Genomic DNA, 24,108 nt, shown 5'->3' on the forward strand with positions numbered 1-24,108 from the left:
GTGGCGACACCTACAACGTGCTGACATGAGGAAAGTTTCCAACCGATTTCTCATACACAAAAAGCAGTTGACCGGCGTTGTCTGGTGAAACGTTGTTGTGATGCCTCGTGTAAGGGGGAGAAATGCGTACCATCACGTTTCCGACTTTGATAAAGGTCGGATTGTAGCCTATCGCGATTGCGGTTTATCGTATCGCGACATTGCTGCTCGCGTTGGTCGAGATCCAATGACTGTTAGCAGAATATGGAATCGGTGTGTTCAGGAGAGTAATACGGAACGCCGTGCTGGATCCCAACGGCCTCGTATCACTAGCAGTCGAGACGACAGGCATCTTATCCGCAACGAATCGTGGAGCCACGTCTCTATGTCTGAGTCAACAGATGCGGACGTTTGCAAGACAACAGCCTCTGCACGAACAGTTCGACGACGTTTGCAGCAGCATGGACTATCAGCTCTGAGACCATGGCTGCGGTTACCTTGGCGCTGCATCACAGACAGGAACGCCTGCGATGAGTACTCAACGACGAACCTGGGTGCACGAATGGCAAAACGTCATTTTTTCGGATGATTGAAGGTTCTGTTTACAGCATCATGATGGTCGCATCCGTGTTTGGCGACATCGCGGTGAACGCACATTGGAAGCGTGTATTCGTCATCGGCATACTGGCTTATCACCTGGCGTGATGGTACGGGGTTCCATTGGTTACACGCCGCGGTCACCTCTTGTTCGTATTGACGGCACTTTGAACAGTGGACGTTACATTTCGGATGTGTTACGACCCGTGGCTCTACCCTTCATTCGATCCCCGCGAAACCCTACATTTCACCAGGATAATGCACGACCGCATGTTGCAGGTCCTGTACGGGCCTTTCTGGATACAGAAAGTGTTCGACTGCTGCCGTGGCCAGCACATTCTCCAGATCTCTCACCAATTGAAAACGTCTGGTCCATGGTGGCCGAGCAACTGGCTCGTCACAATACGCCAGTCACTACTCTTGATCAACTGTGGTATCGTGTTAAAGCTGCATGGGCAGCTGTACCTGTAAGCGCCATCCAAGCTCTTTTTGACTCAATGCCCAGGCGTATCAAGGCCGTTATTACGGCCCAGAGGTGGTTCTTCTGGGTACTGGTTTCTCAGGATCTATGCACCCAAATTGCGTGAAAATGTCAACACATGTCAGTTCTAGTATAATATATTTGTCCAATGAATACCCGTTTATCATCTGCATTTCTTCTTTGTGTAGCAATTTTAATGGCCAGTAATGTACCTTTCTTAAATTTTGCTGTGACCTGTGGAAGTTTCCAGTATTTAGGTACGGAACTTTCGTCTAGCGAACGGTTGTGTACGCTGAAGCACCAAAGAAACTGGTATAGGCATGAGTATTCAAATACAGAGATATGTTAACAGGCAGAATACGACGCTGGGGTCAGCAACGCTTATATAAGACAACAAGCATTCGCGCACTTGTTGGATTGGTTACTGCTGCTATAATGGCAGGTTATCAAGATTTAAGTGAGTTTCAACATGGTGTTACAGTCGGCGCACCAGCGATGGGACACAGCATTTCCGAGGTAGCGATAAAGTGGGGATTTTCCCGCACGACCATTTCACGAGTGTACCGTGAACATCAGGTAAAACATCGAATGCCCGACATCGCTGCGGCCGGAAAGGCGACTGAAAAGAATCGTTCAACGTGACAGAAGTGCAACGCTTCCGCAAATCGCTGCAGGTTTCAATGCCGGGCCGTCAGCGAGTGTCAGCGTGCGAACCATTCAACGAAATATCTATATGGGCTTTTGGAACCGAAGGTCCACTCGTGTATCCTTGATGACTGCCCTACACACAGCTTTACGCCTCGCCTGGGCCCGTCAACACCGACATTGGACTGTTGATGACTGGAAACATGTTGCTTGGTCGGACGAGTCTCGTTTCAAATCTTGTCGAACGGATGGACGTGTACGGGTATGTAGACAACCTCATGAATCCATGGACCCTGCATGTCAGCAGGGGACTGTTCAAACTGGTGGAGGTCTGTAATGTTGTGGGGCGTGTGCAGTTGAAGTGAAATGTGACTTCTGATACGTATAGATACGACTCTGGCAGGTGACACGTGCGTAGGCAGCCTGTCTGAGCACCTGTATCCATTCATGTCCATTGTGCATTCCGACGCACTTGGGCAATTCCAGCAGGACAATGCGACACTCCACGCGCCCATAATTGCAACAGACTGGCTCCAGGAACACTCTTCTGAGTTTGAGAACTTCCACTGGCCACCAAACTCCCCAGACATGAACATTATTGAGCATATCTGGGATACCTCGCAATGTGCTGTTCAGAAGAGACCTCCACACCGTCGTACTCTTACGGATTTATGGTCGGCCCTGCAGTATTCACTGTGTCCGTTCCCTTCAGCTCTACCCCTGACATTAGTGGTGTCCATGCCACGCCGAGCTTCGGCACTTCTGCGTGCTGGCGGGGGTCCTACTCGATATTAGGCAGGTGTACCAGTTTCTTTGGCTCTTTGGTGTATATATGTGTATGCACTACACAACCAAACATAGTAATTAAGAATGTAATTTAATGTAAAGATTTTATGTGTAAGATACTCTTGATTGCTGCACACCACAAAGATTTACGCTTCGCCTGGGCCCATCAACACCGACATTGGACTGTTGATGACTGGAAACATGTTGCCTGGTCGGCGCAATCTCGTTCCAAATTGTATCGAGCGGATGGACGTATACAGGTATGGAGACAACCTCACGAATCCATGGACCCTGCATGTCGAGCTGGTGTTTGACGTGTGTAGCTGGAGTGATATAAGACCCCTGATACGTCTAGATACGACTCTTGACAGGTGACACGTGTGTAAGCATCCTGTCTGATCACCTGATCCGTTCATGTCCGTTGTGCATTCCGACGGACTCTGCCAATTCCAGCAGGACCTCACATTGCTACAGAGTGGCTCCAGGAACACTCTTCTGAGTCCAAACACTTTCTCTGGCCACCAAAGTCGCAAGACATGAACATTACTGAGCATATCTGGTATGCCTTGCAATGTACTGTTCAGAAGAGATATCCACCCTCTCGTACTCCTAAGAATTTATGGACTGCCCTGCAGGAGTCATTGTGTCAATTCCCTCCAGCAGCGCTTCAGACATGGCTCATCGTGTTGCGCCACTTGAGCGTGCTCGCGGGGGTCCTACATAATATTCCTTTGCTCTTCAGTGTATGGTTATTAAGGACGGTGCTATTGCATCAACATACTCTGATACGAACCTAATTGGTATACACTCTGGATTAGAAGACTTGCTTTTGTTATGTGATTTCAGTCGCTTCACTACTCCGAAGCTATCTACTTGTAAGTTACTCATGTTGGCAGCTGTTTTTGATTCGAATTTTGGAATATTAACTTTGTCTTCTTTGGTGAAGGAATTTCAGAAGGCTGTGTTTAGTAGCTCTACTTTGGCAACACTGTCGTCGACAGCATTTCCATTGCTATGGCGCATAGAAGGCATCAACTGTCTTGCCGCTATCATTCTTTGCATTCGAGCAGAATGTCTTTGGAACTTCTGCCAGGTTTCGAGACAAAGTGACGTTGTCGAAACTAATATCAGCATCTCGAAGTCCGCGCTAAATGTCAAGCTTCTGCAAAAGAGCCTCAATATTGGAGATTTTGCGTTCGTTTAAACTTGGCGCGCTTTTCTCGTTGTTTCTGCAACAATGCTCTGACCCGTTTTGTGTATCGAGGAGGATCAGCTCCGTTGTTCGTTAATTTTTTTCGGTATAAATATCTCAATTTCTAGAGTGAGATTTTCACTCTGCAGCGGAGTGTGCGCTGATATGAAACTTCCTGGCAGATTGTGTGCCGGACCGAGACTCGAACTACCAAGTGGTAGAGCACTTGCCCGCGAAAGGCAAAGGTCCCGAGTTCGAGTCTCGGTCCAGCACACAGTTTTAATCTGCCAGGAAGTTTCATCTCAAATTCTGTCGATACTATTTAAATTTAAGCCACATCTTGTCAACACTTACAATGTTAATTAGGAACTAACGCCTTCTTATCACGTCTGCCTTGCGAGAAGTAATGGAGTCCCCGCAACATTGTCACCCTGCATCACCGGTTGAAGGCTAGCAGCAGCCGCACTAGGGAATTACTGCCCCATGCGTAGACGCCGTCAACACAACACAAACGGCTGCGTTTGGAGTGGTGCAATGACCCGGTGGCCTGGACTGTCAAAGTGACGTCGCGTTCAGCAACGAATCGCGGCTCTGCGTTACCCTGGGCGACCAACGCTGCCGAGCATGGAGGCGACACAGGGAGAGGCTGCATCCTTCCAATAATTTGGAGACGACGTTGACGGAACTCGCACGGCATAATGGCACATCTCGGACATCCTGAGCCCTCATGTCCACACAGGGAACGTAGCACTCTGAAACGTGTGCATGACGCAGTGGTAACTCCCGTGACCAGCCAGATCCCCGGGTGTCGCCCCCAATTGAGACAACTCGGACATCAATTCCGTCCCCAGTGCCATTGCTAACGATGTGAAGGACCAGTTATAAAAGTTGCGGGCCAGCTTGCCTCAGGCAGTGTCGTGCTGATAAGTGGGCTCATGCAGCTAAATTCTTTGTGCATTTGCGTCGATCCTACACTGAAAAGCCAAAGAAACTGGTACATCTGCCTAACATCGTGTAGCGCCGCCGCGAGTACGAAGTGCCGCAACACTACATGGCACGGACTCGACTAATGTCTGGAGCAGAGCTGGAGCAAATTGACACCATCAACCCCGCAGGGCTGTCCGGAAATCCGTAAGAGGTGGCGGAGATCTCTTCTGAACGACATATTGCAAGGCATTCTCATCACGATAGGACACAGCAGATTTCATCTTCCACCAGAACTCATAAAGCTGTACCACAACACCATTCTTGCTTCCATCGCGGGTTACGGATCTGGAGTCTGGGCACACAGGCTCACGAGGGTCGTGCCTGCTATGGCTGCGAGGAGGGTGCAACGCAAAATGCTTCTGCGCTCCATCGGAGAGTACAGAACATCTCCGGGAGGGGCACTACTAACACACTTGGGGGTGTGTTCCCTGGACATCAAAATCCGGGAACAGGCGGCCTGGTATTGGGTGAAAAGGGGAGATGTAGAAAAAACTGAGAGCATTTTGGGGGTGTGGGTGGGGGATAAGTTTGCAATTAAAAGGAGAAGAGCTATGGCAAGAACTCTGAGACAGAGAGGAAGCAGGCAGAAGGACTTACCAACTGCTCCCGAACATCAAGGAACGCCTCCAGCTTTCGCATTTCCAACCGAGCAAGGGACTGTTGCACTTCCTCACAGGTCATGGACCGTACCCGGCATATCTTTGCCGGTTCGGGAAAAGGGCTACCCCCTCGTGTGACAGCAGAGCCGAACAGAGTACTCCGGATCACGTGATCTACGAGTGCCCTATCTTCGATGATGAAGCCAGCGACCTAAGAAACCAGCTACCAAACAATGATACCTATGACTTAATCAGAAACCCGACCACATTCGACATTATAAACCGCCTAGCCAGCGAGGTATCAGCAAAGGTCCTGCGAGAATATCGAAGGGAAAACACATGAACCACTGAACACGACATGACTCAATGCGACCTATCCCATTCCGCCAGGGCGTGGACTGGCCAATCGCCGTGACGGTAGGAATCCGCAACGCTCTGGAATAGGGGGAAGGTGCGCTAACACCTGAATTTGACAATTGCACACAGATAGCGACCTAGTAGTTAGTTAATTTCTAAGTAGATAGTAGAAAGAACATCCCCAAACTAAACCTGCAGTTTATACAACAACTGGCACGCCTGTAACGCTGCAGGAAGTAGCCTTTAGAACAACTAATTAAGAGTAGAAACTAGAACTTACCCATTAGGAAACTAATTCATTTCCTGTAGCGTGTAAGTAGACTAAAACTAGAATTAAAAAGCAAAAATGCTGCTAACATCATTGAAGTGTATTGTAGATATTAAGACCCACTAATGTATAATGTGGTGGGTTATGATGTATGATATTATTGGATTGAATAAAGAAAAAAAAAAAGGCACCCTACATATGCTCAATAATGTTCATGTCTGGGGAGTTTCGTGGCCAGAGGAAGTGTTTGGACTCAGAAGAGTGTTCCTGCAGCCACTCTAGCAATTCTGGGCGTGTGGGGTGTCGCATTGTCCTGCTAGAATTGTCCAAGTCCGTCCTAACGCACAATGGACATGAATGGACGAAGGTGATCCGACAGGATTCTTACGTACGTGTCGCCTGTCAAGAGTCGTATCTAAACGTATCATGGGTCCCATATTACTCCAACTGCACACGTCCCACAACATAACAGCACCTCCACCAGCTGGAACAGCCACCAGCTGACATGCAGGGTCCATGGATTCATGAGGTTTTCTCCATTCCCGTTCTCGTCCATCCGCTCGATACAATTTGCAACGATCATACAACATGTTTCCAGTCATCAACAGTCCAGTGTAGGTGCTCACGGCCCCAGGCGAGGCATAAAGCTTTGTGTCGTGCAGTTTGACTCGGTGCCCCACTGCAGACTACTAACTAAGGTACGAGCATATGGGATTGGTTCCCAAGTATGTGAGTGGCTCGAAGACTTCTTAAGTAATAGAACCCAGTACATTGTCCTCGATGGTGAGTGTTCATCGGAGGTGAGGGTATCATCTGGAGTGCCCCAGGGAAGTGCGGTAGGTCCGCTGTTGTTTTCTATCTACATAAGTTATCTTTTGGATAGGGTGGATAGCAGTGTGCGGCCTTTTGCTGATGATGCTGTGGTGTACGGGAAGGTGTCGTCGTTGAGCGACTGTAGGAGGATACAAGATGACTTGGACAGGATTTGTGATTGGTGTAAAGAATGGCAGCTAACTCTAAATGTAGATAAATGTAAATTAATGCAGATGAATAGGAAAAAGAATCCCGTAATGTTTGAATACTCCATTAGCAATGTATCGCTTGACACAGTCACGTCGATTAAATATTTGGGCGTAACACTGCAGAGCGATATGAAGTGGGACAAGCATGTAATGGCAGTTGTGGGGAAGGCGGATAGTCGTCTTCGGTTCATTGGTAGAATTTTGGGAAGATGTGGTTCATCTGTAAAGGAGACCGCTTATAAAACACTAATACGACCTATTCTTGAGTACTGCTCGAGCGTTTGGGATCCCTATCAGGTCGGATTGAGGGAGGACACAGAAGCAATTCAGAGGCGGGCTGCTAGATTTGTTACTGGTAGGTTTGATCATCATGCGAGTGTTACGGAAATGCTTGAGGAAAGGAGGCGTTCTTTTCGTGAATCGCTAGTGAGGAAATTTAGAGAACCAGCATTTGAGGCTGACTGCAGTACAATTTCATTGCCGCCAACTTACATTTCGCGGAAAGACCACAAAGGTAAGACAAGAGAGATTAGGGCTCGTACAGAGGCATATAGACGGTCATTTTTCCCTCGTTCTGTTTTGGAGTGGAACAGGGAGAGAAGATCCTAGTTGTGGTACGAGGCACCCTCCGCCACGCACCGTATGGTGGATGGCGGAGTATCTATGTAGATATAGATGCAGTCATCAGTGGTACACCGGCGGGTCTTCGGCTCCGAAATACCGTATCGATGATGTTCCGTTGAATGGTTCGCACGATGACACATGTTGGTCACCCAGCATTGAAATCTGCAGCAATTTGCGGAAAGGTTGCACTTTTGTCATGTTGAACGAGTCTCTTTAATCGTCTTGGTCCTGTTCTTGCAGGATATTTTTTTTTTTTTGGGGGGGGGGGGGGCGCAGCGATGTCAGATTCCTGATATTCACGGTACACTCATGAAACGGTCGTACGGGAAAATCCCCACTTCATCGCTACGTCGGAGACGCTGTGTCCCATCGCTCGTGCGCCTACTGTAAAACCACGTTGAAACTCAAATCTTGATAACCTGTAATTGTAGCCCATCTAACAGCTGCGCCATTTGTTTTATATATGCGTTTCCGACCGCATCGCCGTATTCTGCCTATTTACGTATCTCTGTATTTGAATACGCATGTCTGTTTCTTTGGCGCTCCAGTGTATAAACACTAAAATAACATCACATGTGAAACGTTCGTCAAAAAAAATTCCGGAACGTTCGTCATTTCGCGCGAATGGTGGGTTTTCAGCGAAATGCGGTTGCCATCCCAGCTCACGCCTGTGTTTAGTGTGTTAACTAGACTTTGCCACTGTTTCTGTTTCGATACAGTGTATCGATAGGTGGAATTGTTTCAGTGTTTCGGAACGGCTGTGGTTCTCTGTTTCGAAACAGTGGTGTTTCATTTCGCCACTGTCTCGGATAACCGCACCAGATTCGATCTCGAGACAGACACAGAAACTGTATCGTTGTTTCAAAATAAGGCTGTTTCAGTCCACCTGCACTTGGAAGGGACTAATTGTATCGAAACAGTGATGTTTCATTCCGCTCTGTGTCGTACGAGATTCGGGCTCGGCACAGATACCGAAACACAACGGAACACTTCATGAAACACTTTCAAGAGTGTCGAAATCTTTGACAAGCAATAGAATGCAGCTTAAGATATCCGAAAATAAAGCTTCGATTCTAGCTGACTGTCCTATTACGAAATGGCGTAACATGTGCTTTATGAACACTAACCAAACAATAAAACAACGCATACTATTCACATTCAAAATAATAAATATGTGAAAAGCATTCGATTAAATTACACTTTTTTATAACATACGCTTCTCTTTTCATGTACAGTAATCGTATTAAGGAACGCAAGTAAGGCTACAACATTTTGAATAAAAAAAGGCGTAGAGTGACAGTTATTAGACACATAAATAAATTTGATGTAGGTGTAATTGCAAGCAATCTGTTTGACATATCACTGATAGTGTAATGGTGAACGGGAAGGGCTGGGAAACATGGTGACTTTACAGCAACGGTTCGAAAGACAAAATTTTTTCCTGTTATATTTTGTTATTTATTCGAATTATTTGGCGTTATTTGTGAGTCTATAGTCACTGAGCCTATTATCCACAATGATTCCCTTTGTGTGCATTGAAATTAGCAGGATGGGTATATTACCCGTACTAACGGAATGTGGGAATCACAGTGGCATATCCGTTGTTTCTGCAGTTTGCTCCCACCTCCGGTTCCGTTCGTGGTGGTTCTTCTGTGTTCAGCTATGGCTGTCCTCAGCCAATTGAAAAGTATGAAAGTCACACGACACGAAAGCAGCGCATTTGCTGCAGGAAATACGAAACTGCCAAGACGCCTACGTGATAGTTTCATACTGTCTGCGAAATGATTAGCGCTGTCGCACCTCATTTGTGTTTACATGGACATACTTGTACAGTAGACATTCAAGATGATAAAATGTGTAGGTTTATTAGATTACAAAACACAAACTGTTTCACTGTATCGAAACAGCGTATCGAAACATTACATTGTACTGTATCATTTATTTCGAAACAGTTACGTGTTTCAGTTTGCCCATCTTTAGTGTTAACTGTCTGAAGTTTCATTGTTGTCTGTTAGTTATTGTTCAGTGCTGTACTGAGTAGAACGTTGTGTCGCCGAGTTCGCGATTTTCGAGATGGCAGAGTTAGAGGAGCAAAGCGTCTGCATTACATTTTGAGTGAAACTCGAGAAAACCTTTACAACAACACACCAAATGATGCAGGAAGCCTACGGTGAAGAGTGGTTAAGCCGTGCTCGGTGTTACGAATGGTTCACACGGCTTAAAAATGGTCGGACGGAAGTTAAAGATGACCCTCATTCACGACGCCCGTCGAAGTGTACCGACGACGTTCTCGTCAGGAACGTCAATGAAACGTGCCACAGGGACAACCTGTTAATGGATGGTACTATCGGAACGAGTTGCGACGCCTGCGAGAAATCTGAGAAGGAAACGGCCTCAAATGTGACAATTCATGGATCCTGCATCACGGTAACGCACTCGCACATTCATCCGTATTCACGCGTGACTATTTCACAAAAAACGAAATCACAGTGCTGCCTCATCCTCTGTACCCTCTACACCTGGCTCCCGCGGTCTTTTTTATTTACAAAGTTGAAAACCCCGTTGAAAGGATGAAGATTTGCAATGATAAACGAGATAAGACAAGATTCGCAGACGGCGCTTTCGCGCTTTCCAGTAAGAGTAGTACCAAAACTGTTTCCAGAAGTGGAAACTGTAGTGGGAACGGTGTATCAATTGTAGAGGAGAGTATTTCGGAGGTCAGGCACAATAAGTAGAAGATAAGCGCTGAAAAAATTTTGTGGACGAAGTTACGGAAGTTTTTGAACAAACCTCGTACCGTATCACTATGGCGTCTCCCTTTGTTTCCCCTCCCTTTTGGGCGCTTTACTTTTTTAGTTACGCAGTATATACAGGGTGTGAACGGTATAAGGCGCCAAAATTATACAGTTGGCACATCTAGAAATTCTCGACGAAAAAGTCTAGTAACATGTTTGCGTATTTCCTACGGTTGTCCCAGAAAAAAAAAACAGTTCGTCTCAGGATAATGGTTTTGGAAAAGTAGATACTTGGCCGTGCACGTACGTAAGCAATCGGTTCCTGTTATTGCCCGCTGCGCGTGTTGACATCGCGAGCGTAAATCGTAAACACAGAGGCAACTGCGGCCTGAGTGGCTGCGTCATTGTACTCGTAATATACCGAGCGACAGCAGTAGGCGAGTAACCTGTGCAGATGTTATTGCAACTCTGTTATCAGTTAGCATGGAAAGGAGATTTACTATAGCTGAACTATGCAATATGCATTTAATTTATGCCGGCCGCGGTGGTCTCGCGGTTCTAGGCGCGCAGTCCGGAACCGTGCGACTGCTACGGTCGCAGGTTCGAATCCTGCCTCGGGCATGGATGTGTGTGATGTCCTTGGGTTAGTTCGGTTTAAGTAGTTCTAAGTTCTAGGGGACTAATAACCACAGCAGTTGAGTCCCATAGTGCTCAGAGCCATTTTGAACCATTTAATTTATGGCGAGGCAAAAGGTGTTGCGAGGGCAGCTGTACGAATTTATCGAGAACGCTTCCCACAACGACGACTTCCTGCACGAAAGACATTTGCTGCTGTGCACCAAAGGTTTGTGTCATTGTAATTCTCTACTTGTATGCGATTATTATGCATTTACATCTTAATAAACTACAGTAGTTATCTGCACCTTTGTAAATTTTCGTCCGTATGCGAAACGTATCTTCTGTTCTGATATGCTTTCCGTTTTTGTTACATCATGACAGAATACAACTGACGAGTACATATTTAATTCCCTTAGATTGAGAGATACTGGCTCTTTACTGCCCCGCGCAGAAGGCAGAGGCCCACAACGCGCCGATCGTACATTGGAAGCTGAGGAAAGAATTCTGGACCGCATCCAGAGAGATCCTTCTCACAAGGGAACCTCCCCATCGCACCCCCCTCAGATTTAGTTATAAGTTGGCACAGTGGATAGGCCTTGAAAAACTGAACACAGATCAATTGAGAAAACAGGAAGAAGTTGTGTGGAACTGTGAAAAAATAAGCAAAATATACAAACTGAGTAGTTCATGGGAAGGTAGGCAACATCAAGGACACTGGGAACGCAGGAGCGCCGAGGTCTCGTGGTAACGTGAACAGCTGCGGAACGAAAGGTCCTTGGTTCAAATCTTCCATCGAGTAAAAACTTTAATTTTTTATTTTCAGTTTATGTGACAAACTCTTTATGTTTTCATCACTTTTTTGGGAGTGATCATCACATCCACAAGAAAACATAAATCGGGCAAGGTAGAAGAATCTTTTTACCCATTCGCCAAGTGTACAAGTTAGGTGGGTCGACAACATATTCCTGTCATGTGACGCACATGCCGTCACCAGTGTCGTATAGAATATATCAGATGTGTTTTCCTGTGGAGGAATCGGTTGACCTATGACCTTGCGATCAAATGTTTTCGGTTCCGATTGGAGAGGCACGTCCTTTCGTCTACTAATCGCACGATTTTGCGATGCGGTCGCAAAACACAGACACTAAACTTATTACAGTGAACAGAGACGTCAATGAACGAACGGGCAGGTAATAACTATGCAAAAATAAAGAAAGTAAAATTTTCACTCGTGGGAAGACTTGAACCAAGGACCTCTCCTTCTGCAGCTGCTGACGCTACCACGGGACCACGGCGCTCCTGAGCTCACGTTCTCCTTGATGTTGCCTATGTAGCCCATGGACTACTCAGTTTGTATATTTTGCTTATTTTTTCACAGTTCCACACAACTTCTTCCTGTTTTCTCAATTGATCTGTGTTCAGTTTATCAAGGCCTATCCACTGTGCCAAGTCATAACTAAATCTGAGGGGGGTGCGATGGGGAGGTTCCCTTGTCAGAGTACTAGAAGCATCGGCCGCCACGTGGGTATATCGCATACTGTCGTTCATCGCACTTTGCAAGAGGAGCGTCTGCGGCCTTACCACATTCAACGCGTACAAGCATTGGAAGAACGAGATTTCCCTCCACGACGTGAATTCTCAGAGTGGTTTTTGTTACACAGTGCGCAGCATGATTTTGTCAACAAAATACTCGACACAGATGAGTGTTTCACTCGCGACGGAATAACTAATTTCCATAACATGCACACGTGGAGTGTACACAATCCTCGCCACGTAGTGGCAACACATTTTCAGCGACGACTTTCCGTAAATGCTCGATAATTACATTATTGGGCCCTATGTTTTACCTGCACGTTTGACTGGTAACTATTACCGAACGTTGCTAGAGGAAACATTGTTGCCGGCCGCTGGTGGCCGAGCGGTTCTGGCGCTACAGTCTGGAACCGCACGACCGCTACGGTCGCAGGTTCGAATCCTGCCTCGGGCATGGATGTGTGTGATGTCCTTGGGTTAGTTAGGTTTAAGTAGTTCTAAGTTCTAGGGGACTAATAACCACAGCAGTTGAGTCCCATAATGCTCAGAACCATTTGAACCATTTTTTGAAACATTGTTACCAACGTTGTTAGAAGACATTCCGTTAGGCATACGTCATAACATGTGGTTCCTTCACGATGGTGCTCCACCCCACATTGGTCACAGAGTACGCAGATTTTTGGATAGCCGATTTCCAGGACGATGGATCGGGCGTTCGGGTCCACGTCGATGGCCAGCACGCAGCCCTGATTTAAATCCATTGGATTTTTACTTTTGGGGCCATATGAAGGAACTTGTTTATGCTGAGCCAGTGAATAATGTGGACGAAATGACGCAGAAGATTTTAGATGCTGCCAATACCATAAAGGCCAATGTGCATGTGTGTGAACGAGTGCGACGAAACTGGATTCGCCGTAATGAAGCATGTGTAGAAGCGAATGGTGGTCATTTCGAACATTTATTGTAGTATTGGTGTAAGAGGAAACGAAGTAATGGGTTCTCTTTTCGTTACGATGTTGTACAGAAGGAAAATAATGTGAACATAGTATTCGTTATGGCATTGACGTAAAAAGGTGAAACAGTTGATTGTTATTAATGCACAACTATCTACTTGGTGATTGATTGAATTTGTACTAATGGAAATAATTGTGTTTGATATTAGCTTGTCATTACTACTACGACCTTCGTTATCGACTTGTTGAGAAACAGACTGGTTGTATTCAATTCACGTAAAGCGAATTACACATTCTTGACAACCCAAAAACCGTTACATCCCTTTTTTCGGTACCACCTGATTATCACAACATGTCGTTGTGCACGTCTAATGATTTCAATCCCCTGGTCGGCTCGATGCCTTTCTCTGGCCACCCTGTCATTGTAGCCAATAAGCTCGGTACGCCATGTACTGTCGGTTGACTACGTAAACAGAAATGCGTATACTATCTATCCTACGAACATTAGGTTTTAATAATACAAAAATAAAGTACTTGATACAAGAAAATGTCATTAGATTTTTTTGTCAAGCACACCGAGATGTACCATCTGTATAATTTTGGCGCCTTATGCCGTTTACACCCTGTATATACAGAGTGGGCAGAAGTCCGCTATCCCTGTTTAGCATCTAGTGTTATGTAGTATGTTAGCTATCTAACGTTTCCATATTTTCGCAACTGAGTTTTAATTTGTAGTCGTGGCAAATGTGAGCGGTCATACATACTCTATTGAGGAACGCTTAGTGTCTTGTGTCTGGGCGCACAAACGACGACAAACGGAGCAGACAGTGAGAGAGTGTGGGAGAATTACAGGTAAGATATCGAAGTGCTTCACAGAGAAAAGCAGCATTCTGGATTGGGAAAGGTGTGCCTCTGCTTTTGGCAGTGTTAAAGAAGGCCGCAGAGTGGAGAAACATGTGCCGGAATCTCTGCTTCTATTGAACGATCTCCTACCAAGTCGACACGTAGACGAGCTTCGAAACTCTGTGTACCGAGGACACCAATGAAAAAAAAAAAAGAGTGATCACATGAAAAAAAAAGACCTTACGGTCGGACCTGCTTGACGTTTGTGAGTGAGTTATCGAGTAAAGACCGAAATGAGCGCGTTTTAGCATACCGAGATTTGTTTACAAATGTCTGATGGGATACCGCAATCACTCGTTATATAATGTCACTTATAACGCGTCCTGATTGCAAAAATGTTTATTCACATGACCGGTTTCGCTTCCTCTAGAACCATCTTCAGACCTGAAACGACAATGATACTAATTTACTATTTCGCAAATGCAAACCATTTTCATCCTATTCGATCAACATGAAATGTACCAGAACGTACCTTCAACTTCGGTTACGGGAGTAACCCGTCCACACGCACAGCAACCTTCACATGCTGCGTCACATAAAATTGGTTGGCAGAATGCACGTCATTTATATTAATTATAAAGCTATTCCCGACAGGTGGCGTCTGGTACATTTGTTGCATTACATATGCACAAACTGTATTACGTAGATTTTCACTTTTATCTCTAAAAATACTTAGTTAAAATCTGTTGTCAAGGTTAAAATCTCTACTTGTCAAAATTAAAATACACAATAAAATTATCACTTTTGTACAATCGAAAACAAAGGGCGATTCCTGTATCCATGGCGCTGGTGTAGACCTGTTTTCCTCCATGGTCTGCTTCCGTGGTTCCCGCTATTTCGGTGTTGTGCCGCGACCCGTTCAGTCGTCTGATGTCCATCGTCGTTAGGATTTACGAAGGCATTTTTCAATCTTATCTTTGTGCATATGTAATGTAACAAATGTACCAGACGCCACCTGTCGGGAATAGCTTTATAATTAATATAAATGACGTGCATTCTGCCAACCAATTTTATGTGACGCAGCATGTGAAGGTTGCTGTGTGTGGACGGGTTACTCTTGTAACCGAAATTGCAGGTACGTTCTGGTACATTTGATGTTGATCGGATAGCATGAAAAAGGTTTACATCTGTGAAATAGTAAATTAGTATCATTGTCGTTTCAGATCTGAAGATGGTTCTAGAGCAGGGGTCTCCAAACTACGGCCCGCGTTAGCTGGCCGGACATTCCTGGTATCCGGCCCGCCAAATATTTGAGGTGGTGCCTATACTGCCAACAACTGGGTTTTTAGCTGGTGTTTCAGAGACTAATCGTTTGCATCCTGTAAACTTGGAGTAATTCTGAGAGTGCTTAGCCTCATAATGACGTTTTATATTGTATTCTTTGAAGACTGATATTGCTTCATTGCAAATAATACACATTGGTTTGTTGCTTGACTCCACCACGAAATATTGACATCCCCACTGCTCTTTAAAAATTCTACATTCACTGTCAGACTTTCTTTTCCATATTTGTACAGAACTTCTCAAAAGATTGTAACCTGAAAATAAAATTGCGCTATTTAATACTAATAAAACTAGGGAGTAGTCTGCCTAAACAAAATGCAATGAATTTATTTTAAGGTACTTTAATTACTAAATTAAATACAATTACACTGTAGTTCCACTAAAAATACAGTGAAAAAAATACTCAAGTCCTGCTATACGTATTTCGATTTTCAGATTTTCCTTGTCTCTTCGAATTCAAACTTTGAATTGTCCCACACTTCGTCGTCTCTACTGGTACACCGCATGAAACACTAAAAAAACTCGTTAGACACTCGGCAACATAGACACAATCACGCAACAGAACTATCAAATATATTCTCTGGCTCTGCTACTCGCTACAAGACTACATAACTAAACTTAGTGTTGCGCCGCTTGAAATAACAATGCGTTGACACACTACCTCTGATACGTCTTGCAGTAATAGTGTTGCTAACAATGATTTTGAGATTTCGTTAATTTTGCAGGACGCTTTCGTGAAGAATGTCGGTAAAATTCGCCAGAATTTCGGTCAGGTACGTCCACCAATCAAAATTATGTAATTAAATAAAAATCGTAGTTCGTTTCAGTGCTAGCTATTCCCACAACCTTAGATTTTTGTGATTTCATCTTTCCTTTAGCCTTACATTACGGTGATCATGGAGTGCTAGGGTTCTTTAATCCCACTAGGTAGATCTTGGCCCTTATGACTTCGTGGAGGACTAAAAAGTTTGGAGACCCCTGTTCTAGAGGAAGCGAAACCGGTCATGTGAATAAACATTTTTGCAATCAGGACGGATTATAAGTAACATTGAGATTTGTTTAGTTAATTACTGAATGCAGTGAACCGTGCCAAAGGTATGTTTTCAGATGAATGTGCCATTTATCGCAACATGCGTACTTTAAATACTGTCGTTTGGCTAAGAGAGAATTATCACACAGTCGAGTTAGAAAGGAACTTGTCTCACGTAATAAAATGGGCAGCGATGACGTCACATCATCTGCTTGGAACCCACTTTTTTTGAAGGGACGGAATGGCGCAAATTATTACACTTGTCACAAACATGGTTAATACATCAACTTGGCGAAAGGGGCTTCCCTTAACGCATATGGTTGCAGCAGGACAGAGCGCTTCCAACAATACTCTTGCTATACGCAAGTTTCTAAGTGAACTCGGTCAGAGACGGTAGATGGGTCGTGGTTCAAATGGCCACCAAGAAGTCTTAAGCTCGCAACACCTGTAAACTCTTCTTGGGAAGTCATAAGAGCGCACCCAATTGCACATCGTCGTGCAACAAATGAACTACACAATGCTAGTGAGGATGAATTTCGCACTACGATACAAGCCCGAAAATATGTCCAGAAAAACATGGAGGCGTGTACAAATGCATTTAGTAGGTTTTTGGCACTGAGCACTATGGGACTTAACTTCTGAGGTCATCAGTCCCCTAGAACTTAGAACTACTTAAACCTAACTAGCCTAAGGACATCACACACATCCATGCCCGACGCAGGATTCGAACCTGCGACCGTAGCGGTCGCGCAGTTCCAGACTGTAGCGCCTAGAACCGCTCGGTCACCCCGGCCGGCCTAGTAGGTTTTTCTCTAGCACATACTTATACAACAAATACCGTCCCTGTTTCAGTCCCCAGCAGTGAAAATTTAGCATAGTACCGCTGAAGGAAACGTCTGTTACTTTTATAACGAAAGTCACCTGTTACACTGATGCTTCCTTAATGCTGTTAATATACAGCGTCTTTCTGTAAGCTTGGCGAACCTCTCACAGCCTGGCTTTCATCTTTCTGTGTTGGACTGCGCGACGTGGCGTGAAGCTGACAATGTGTCCCATTAACGGTAAAGGAATTAATGTTCTTCGTACAGGGGGGACTGGCCTTCACGTGACAATGACGTACTGCTCAAACATACAAGCAGAGAACGCTGATGATGCTGTGGTGTACAGGAAGGTGTCGTCGTTGAGTGACTGCAGGAGGATACAAGATGACTTGGACAGGATTTGTGATTGGTGTAAAGAATGGCAGCTAACTCTAAATATAGATAAATGTAAATTAATGCAGATGAATAGGAAAAAGAATTCTGTAATGTTTGAATACTCCATTAGTAATGTATCGCTTGACACAGCCACGTCGATTAAATATTTGGCGTAACATTGCAGAGCGATATGAAGTGGGACAAGCATGTAATGGCAGTTGTGGGGAAGGCGGATAGTCGTCTTCGGTTCACTGGTAGAATTTTGGGAAGATGTGGTTCATCTGTAAAGGAGACCGCTTATAAAACACTAATACGACCTATTCTTGAGTACTGCTCGAGCGTTTGGGATCCCTATCAGGTCGGATTGAGGGAGGACATAGAAGCAATTCAGAGGCGGGATGCTAGATTTGTTACTGGTAGGTTTGATCAACGCGAGTGTTAACGAAATGCTTCAGGAACTCGGGTGGGAGTGACTGCAGGAAAGGAGGCGTTCTTTTCGCGAATCGCTATTGAGGAAATTTGGAGAACCAGCATTTGAGGCTGACTGCAGTACAATTTTACTGCCGCCAACTTACATTTCGCGGAGAGACCACAAAGATAAGATAAGAGAGATTAGGGCTCGTACAGAGGAATATAGGCAGTCATTTTTCCCTCGTTCTGTTTGGGAGTGGAACAGGGAGAGAAGATGCTAGTTGTGGTACGAGGTACCCTCCGCCACTCACCGTATGGTGGATTACGGAGTATGTATGTAGATGTAGGACGGAGCCTCTACGGAAAATCAGAGTGAGCGGTTTGTGTTTCAAGAACTGCCATGATGCGCCGTGAGTGGAAGCTATATTGCTCGCACATAGCAGCAAAGAAGCACGATTTAGCTCTTACACTGCTTCCTACATAAATTTGTGATGTCTGAAAACTAAGACGACGTTTTGCGTAATTTATAAAACGAAATACGACGCTCACATATCTTTACTGATCAAGGATTATCAAATGAGACTTGAATCTACATTTCCCATTAGAGAAAATACGACTTTTATTACGTGTTTAATATAGTTTAGAATCCGCCTTTTCATTCAGTGTTTACCACTAGTACCATTATTTCACGAAGTATTTAACGGTTTGACAATACAAACGCTTTCTATTTATGGTATATATGTAGCGTACGGGGAGGTTTACTATCTTTTAGTACAAAAAAATCGATTTTTTAAAAATTGCATTTTTGGGTCCATAAGTATTTAGAACCCATCCCTGAAACGGTTTTTCCGAATACGGAACGGAAATATTTGTCATCCGCAGTTAAAAAAAAAAAAAAAAAAAAAAAAAAAAGAATGGTTCAAATGGCTATAAGCACTATGTATGGGATATCTGAGGTCATCAGTCCCCTAGACTTAGAACTACTTAAACCCATCTAACCTAAGGACATCACACACATCCATGCCCGAGGCAAGATTCTAACCTGCGACCGTAGCAGCAGCGCGGTTCCGAACTGAAGCGCCTAGAACCGCTCGGTCACAACGGCCGACTGGTTGAACAAAAAAATGCAGCTGCCTGAAATCGGCCTTTTTCACGCACCAGTTTTTTTTTTCTTTCAGAGGCCGAGTTATTGTACCGGTGCTTGGGAGGAAACACACAAAATCCAAATGAAAGTTTGAACGCGTGTGTTTGGAAGTTATACCCCAAGTATTTGCATTCTGGCGCGGATACTAGGGAGATTGCGACTTTCCTGGCAGTGAGCAGTTTCAACGAATGGTATTCAGCAATTCTGAAGACCATGACAACGATGGAAGTCACCCTGGGACTCTGTTCGACGCATATCGCCAAGCATTCGGACGGCCACAGGATTCAAGCGGCCGAAAACCGCTTGTCACCGGCCGTACGAGCGGCTCTGAAGCAGCGCAGGATGGCCCAGATCGAGCAGAACGCCCTCTATGAGGTAGAGGAAGGATTAGTTTATGGACCCGGAATAGCAGATTGAACGTAAGTTGCATAATATTGCATTTATATGTGGTCAAAGCTTTAAACGCTTTTTTCTCGAAATGACGTTTTTTTATCGCGCGGTATGGTAACTTCAAATCTACTGAACCGATTGGCATGATTCTTTGTTTCCGACGAAGCTAACTAAATTGTCTAGGAGTTGTGCCACTTTTATTCCGATCCATCAACAATAAATATTTTTACTTGGCCGACGAAGTCGAAAAATCGATGTCAAAAACCCATTTTTTTTAAAATGGCCGCCGTTTTGTTTACAATGGTCTAAATAACTTAGCGAGGTACAACTCCTAGAGAATCTTATATACTTCGCGAACGCGAACTCAATTTTGATTTCAGACGAGCCGGCTGACCTGTGACATACCGCGCGTGAAGGTCTACATCGAAACTTTGTTTCGTTCCGACGGTACTTCGTCTTTGCTCTTCGACATTTCCGGTCGAAAAAATTCCAGTTTGTAGAGGAAATATCAATAAACATTCCCACCAAATTTGACATTGATACCTATAACACATCCCGAGAGAAAAATTCTCAAAGAACAAGCTTTTTTCGGGCCAAAGATAGTAAACCTTCTCTTTAACTTCCAGCTTCTTGGATGCCATTTCAGCAGTTGCGTGTGAATTTCGCCGTGTCTTCTTCTCTTACAAATTATTAAACCCTACAAGGCCAACAACAATCCTTTCAACCCCAAAAATGTGAATCCAAAACCTTCTGATCAAGATAAGCAGTGCTAACCAATACACCGTGTAAAATGCCCGATAAGGCCTACGGATTAAAAATTATTTACACACACACACATGGTTCGTTCCTTAGAACAATAGTTTGAAGATCCGTAAGGATGAGATACATGAAAAATCCCTTTTATGCTTACGTTCCTTGCCCTGACCCTAAATGTAATAGCTATCTGAGATTATCCTCCAAAGTGTGAAAAGAATTTTTTTTCATTTATAAGTTAATTAAAAAATCATACAACAACATTTGTATACTTACGTTTAAAAAATAATTTCTAAACAGTTGTAACTGAGGACAACAACACACTGTCTCGGAATCTGGCAGAAAACCCAAAGAGATTCTGGTCATACATAAAGCACACTAGTGGCAAGACAATATCAATACACTAACTGCGCGATAACTACGGTGAAGTCACTGATGGCAGTGTCACTTAAGCAGAGTTATTAAACGAAGACGAAGTAAATATTCCTAAATTCCAATCAAGAACAATTGCCAAGATGAGAAGTAGCAAAGCAGCTTAAATCACTTCGTAAAGCCATGGCCTCCGGTGTAGATTGTATACCAGTCAGGTTCCTTTCAGAGTATGCTGATACAATAGCTCCATATTTAGCAGTTAATATACAACCGCTTGCTCACAGAAAGTTCCGTACCTAAAGACTGGAAAATTGCTCAAGTCGCACGAATACCCAAAAAGGGAAATGGGAGTAATCCGCTGAATTACAGGCTATATCACTAACGTCGATTTGCAGTAAGGTTTTGGAACATATACTGTGTTCGAACGTTATGAATTACCTCGAAGAAAACGATTTATTGACACACAGTCAGCACGGATTCAGAAAACATCGTTCTTGTGAAACGCAACTAGCTCTTTGTACTCCTGAAGTAATGAGTGCTATCGACAGGGGATATCAAGTTGATTCTATATTTTTGGATTTCCAGCAGTCTTTCGACACCGTTCCTCACAAGCGGCTGCTAACCAAACTGCGCTCCTATGGAATAACGCCTCAGTCGTGCGGCTGGATTCGTGATTTCCTGTCAAAAGGTCACAGTTCGTAGTAATAGACGGAAAGTCATCGAGTAAAATAGAATAACATCCGGCGTTCCCCGAGGATTAAGCCCTCTATTGTTCCTGATCTATATTAACGACATAGGAGACAATCTGAGTAGCCCTCTTAGATTATTTGCAGATGATGCTGTCATTTACCGTCTTTTAAAGTCATCAGATGACCAAAACGAATTGCAAAATGATTTAGATAAGATATCTATAGTCCGAAAAGTGGCACCTGACCCTGAATAGAGAAAAATGTGAAGTTATTCACACGAGTACTAAAATCCGCTAGTTTGGATTACGCGATAAGTGACACAAATCTGAAGGCTGTAAATTCAACTAAATACATAGGGACTGCAATTACAAGTAACCTAAATCGAAACGATCACGTAGATAATGTTGTGGGTAGAGCAAACCAAACACTGCGATTCAATGGCAGAACACTTAGAAGATGCGACAGGCCTACTAAAGAGACTGCTTACATCACGCTTGTCCGCCCTATTCTGGAGTATTGCCGTGCTGTGTGGCATCCGCATCAGGTGGGACTGACGGATGACATCGAAAAAGTTCAAAGAATGGCGGCCCCGTTTTGCATTATCGCGAAGTAGGGGAAGATAGTGCGACAGACACAAACCTGAATTGGAGTGGCAATCATTAAAACAAAGGCGTTTTTCGCTGTGGCGGAATCTTCTCATGAAATGTTAATCACCAGTTTTCTCCTCTGATTGCGAAAACAATCTGTTGGCACCCACCTGCATAGGGAGAAATGATCATCACGACAAAATAAGAGAAATCAGAGCTCGCACAGAAGAATTTTAAGTGCTAGTTTTTCCTGCGCGCCTTTCGAGAGTGGAACGGTAGACAGCTTCAAGGAGATTCATTGAACCCTCTGCCAGGCACTTTATTGTGAATAGGGGAGTAATCATGTAGATGTACTTTACTGTCAAGAGCTCCATTTTTAAACTAAAATCAGGATATTTTCAAAATAAATCGCGAAAAACGCGGATAGATAAATAACTCTTAATATTGTCTAGTTCCAATCACTTTTGATTGCCAGGGCATCGCTGCGTGATTTATGTAAAAATCTAGGGTCCTTTCTACTCTCGTTCAATGAAGTTTTCTTGGCTAGGGTGGGGAGGCAGAGGGGCGGGCAGTTGCTCCCTCCCCTCCCCTCTACCCTTGACCTTTGTCTACGCTCAGGGTGTTCTGTTCTGACGGGCAACGAATGTTGGGTGAAAACAGGTTCCAAGCTTTTCCGCTCTAATGTTTTAGTTATATGTTCACCTGAAGATATGGCTTCTACTGCCACGAAACCTGTAGTGATACAGCTGAAGCGGTTTATTAATACCCAAGACCACCAGAATGTTTATTTGAAGGGTAGCACATTTGGCAAACGCCACACTACGTAACTGTACAATCCAGATTCCCACCCCGCCAGTTACTCAACAGGAAATACTACAAAAATGTTTCCCAATGACTGCCATCATCAACAGGCCTATGTTCGACAACCCCAGCTCCATCCATTGGACAGTGGTATAGATGTAAATGCTAATACTCTAAAGGAACAGTAAACTATCATTCGATAACCATACGCAAACAGTCCACTTGATACATGCCAACTGAACACATCATGAACCACCAACGAAATTTCAGGAGGAAAACAAAAATCTAGGACTGAAAAGGTTTAATTTCTCGAGAAACATCATGTAATGCCACACACCGCAACACCCTTATGTCAAGGGTCAAAGCGGACGAGTGTAATCGGACGCTTCCTTGATCCGCAAGAGGATATATGGGTACTGTCCAGAGATTATCTATTTTGAAGTCTTATATCTTGTACTCACCATTCCGACTTCCCAGCTGACGGGCGACTGTCTTCCAGAGTTGTTGCTTCTTCTGTAGTTTCCTAAAATCTCTGTGATTCTTGTCGTATAGTTCAGGATGTCTGTACACCACTTCTATCAGCTTCTCCGTAGACATCGTGGACAGACTGCACATCGTGTTACCCCGACGCGACATCTGTAACAAAGCGCTTTGAGATGCGGGCTACCCCGCAGTCCGCAGCGAACTGGCATCAGCGCCCCCCCGTTCGGACGTTGCACGATCGAAGCGAAAACGAAATCTTCCGCCTGCGAGCAGCGAATCGCCGCCTATTCGCCCTGGCTAGCGCGGAAAGATTCGCTCGGCGGATGCTCGCTTTTAACAACCTGTGGCACGCTGTAGGCTGTGTCGACGGCTCCTGCTGTTCGGTACGTTAAAAAAAGACGTTTACTCGTTGTCAAATCTAGTAAAGCAGTTTTGCATTGGCATATTCAAGAAATGCTCCTGACATCAATATGCGAAAAATAGCACATTATTTGTATTTTTCGGATGGTGGCGTCCCCTAAGCTTTAGATACTTGTCGAAAATCATATTGCAACACCATCTGATCAGCTGCGTAGCTGCTTTGAATAACCAACAATACTTTTACCAGCTCCCATTATCGCAAACCTTCATTAGGCACTGGAAATTTTTAAATTACAGAATTTGTGTGTGTAGATATGTGCTTACAAAAA

At 44.5% G+C, this 24,108-nt stretch overlaps 1 protein-coding gene across 1 annotated transcript in view; it reads right to left on the reverse strand.

Moving 5' to 3' along the window:
- The window catches only part of LOC126210441 (uncharacterized), a 98,028-nt gene extending 74,424 nt beyond the window's left edge, over positions 1–23,604 (reverse strand). Inside the window, exon 1 of the mRNA XM_049939673.1 lies at positions 23,398–23,604. Within this exon, the coding sequence (XP_049795630.1) occupies positions 23,398–23,572 (175 nt within the window). The 5' untranslated portion in view covers positions 23,573–23,604. The remainder of the gene's footprint in view (positions 1–23,397) is intronic.
- Between the last annotated feature and the right edge of the window lie 504 nt (positions 23,605–24,108).

Source organism: Schistocerca nitens, chromosome 10 (assembly GCF_023898315.1).
Source record: "Schistocerca nitens isolate TAMUIC-IGC-003100 chromosome 10, iqSchNite1.1, whole genome shotgun sequence".
In the NCBI taxonomy this organism is placed as follows: Eukaryota; Metazoa; Arthropoda; class Insecta; order Orthoptera; family Acrididae; genus Schistocerca; species Schistocerca nitens.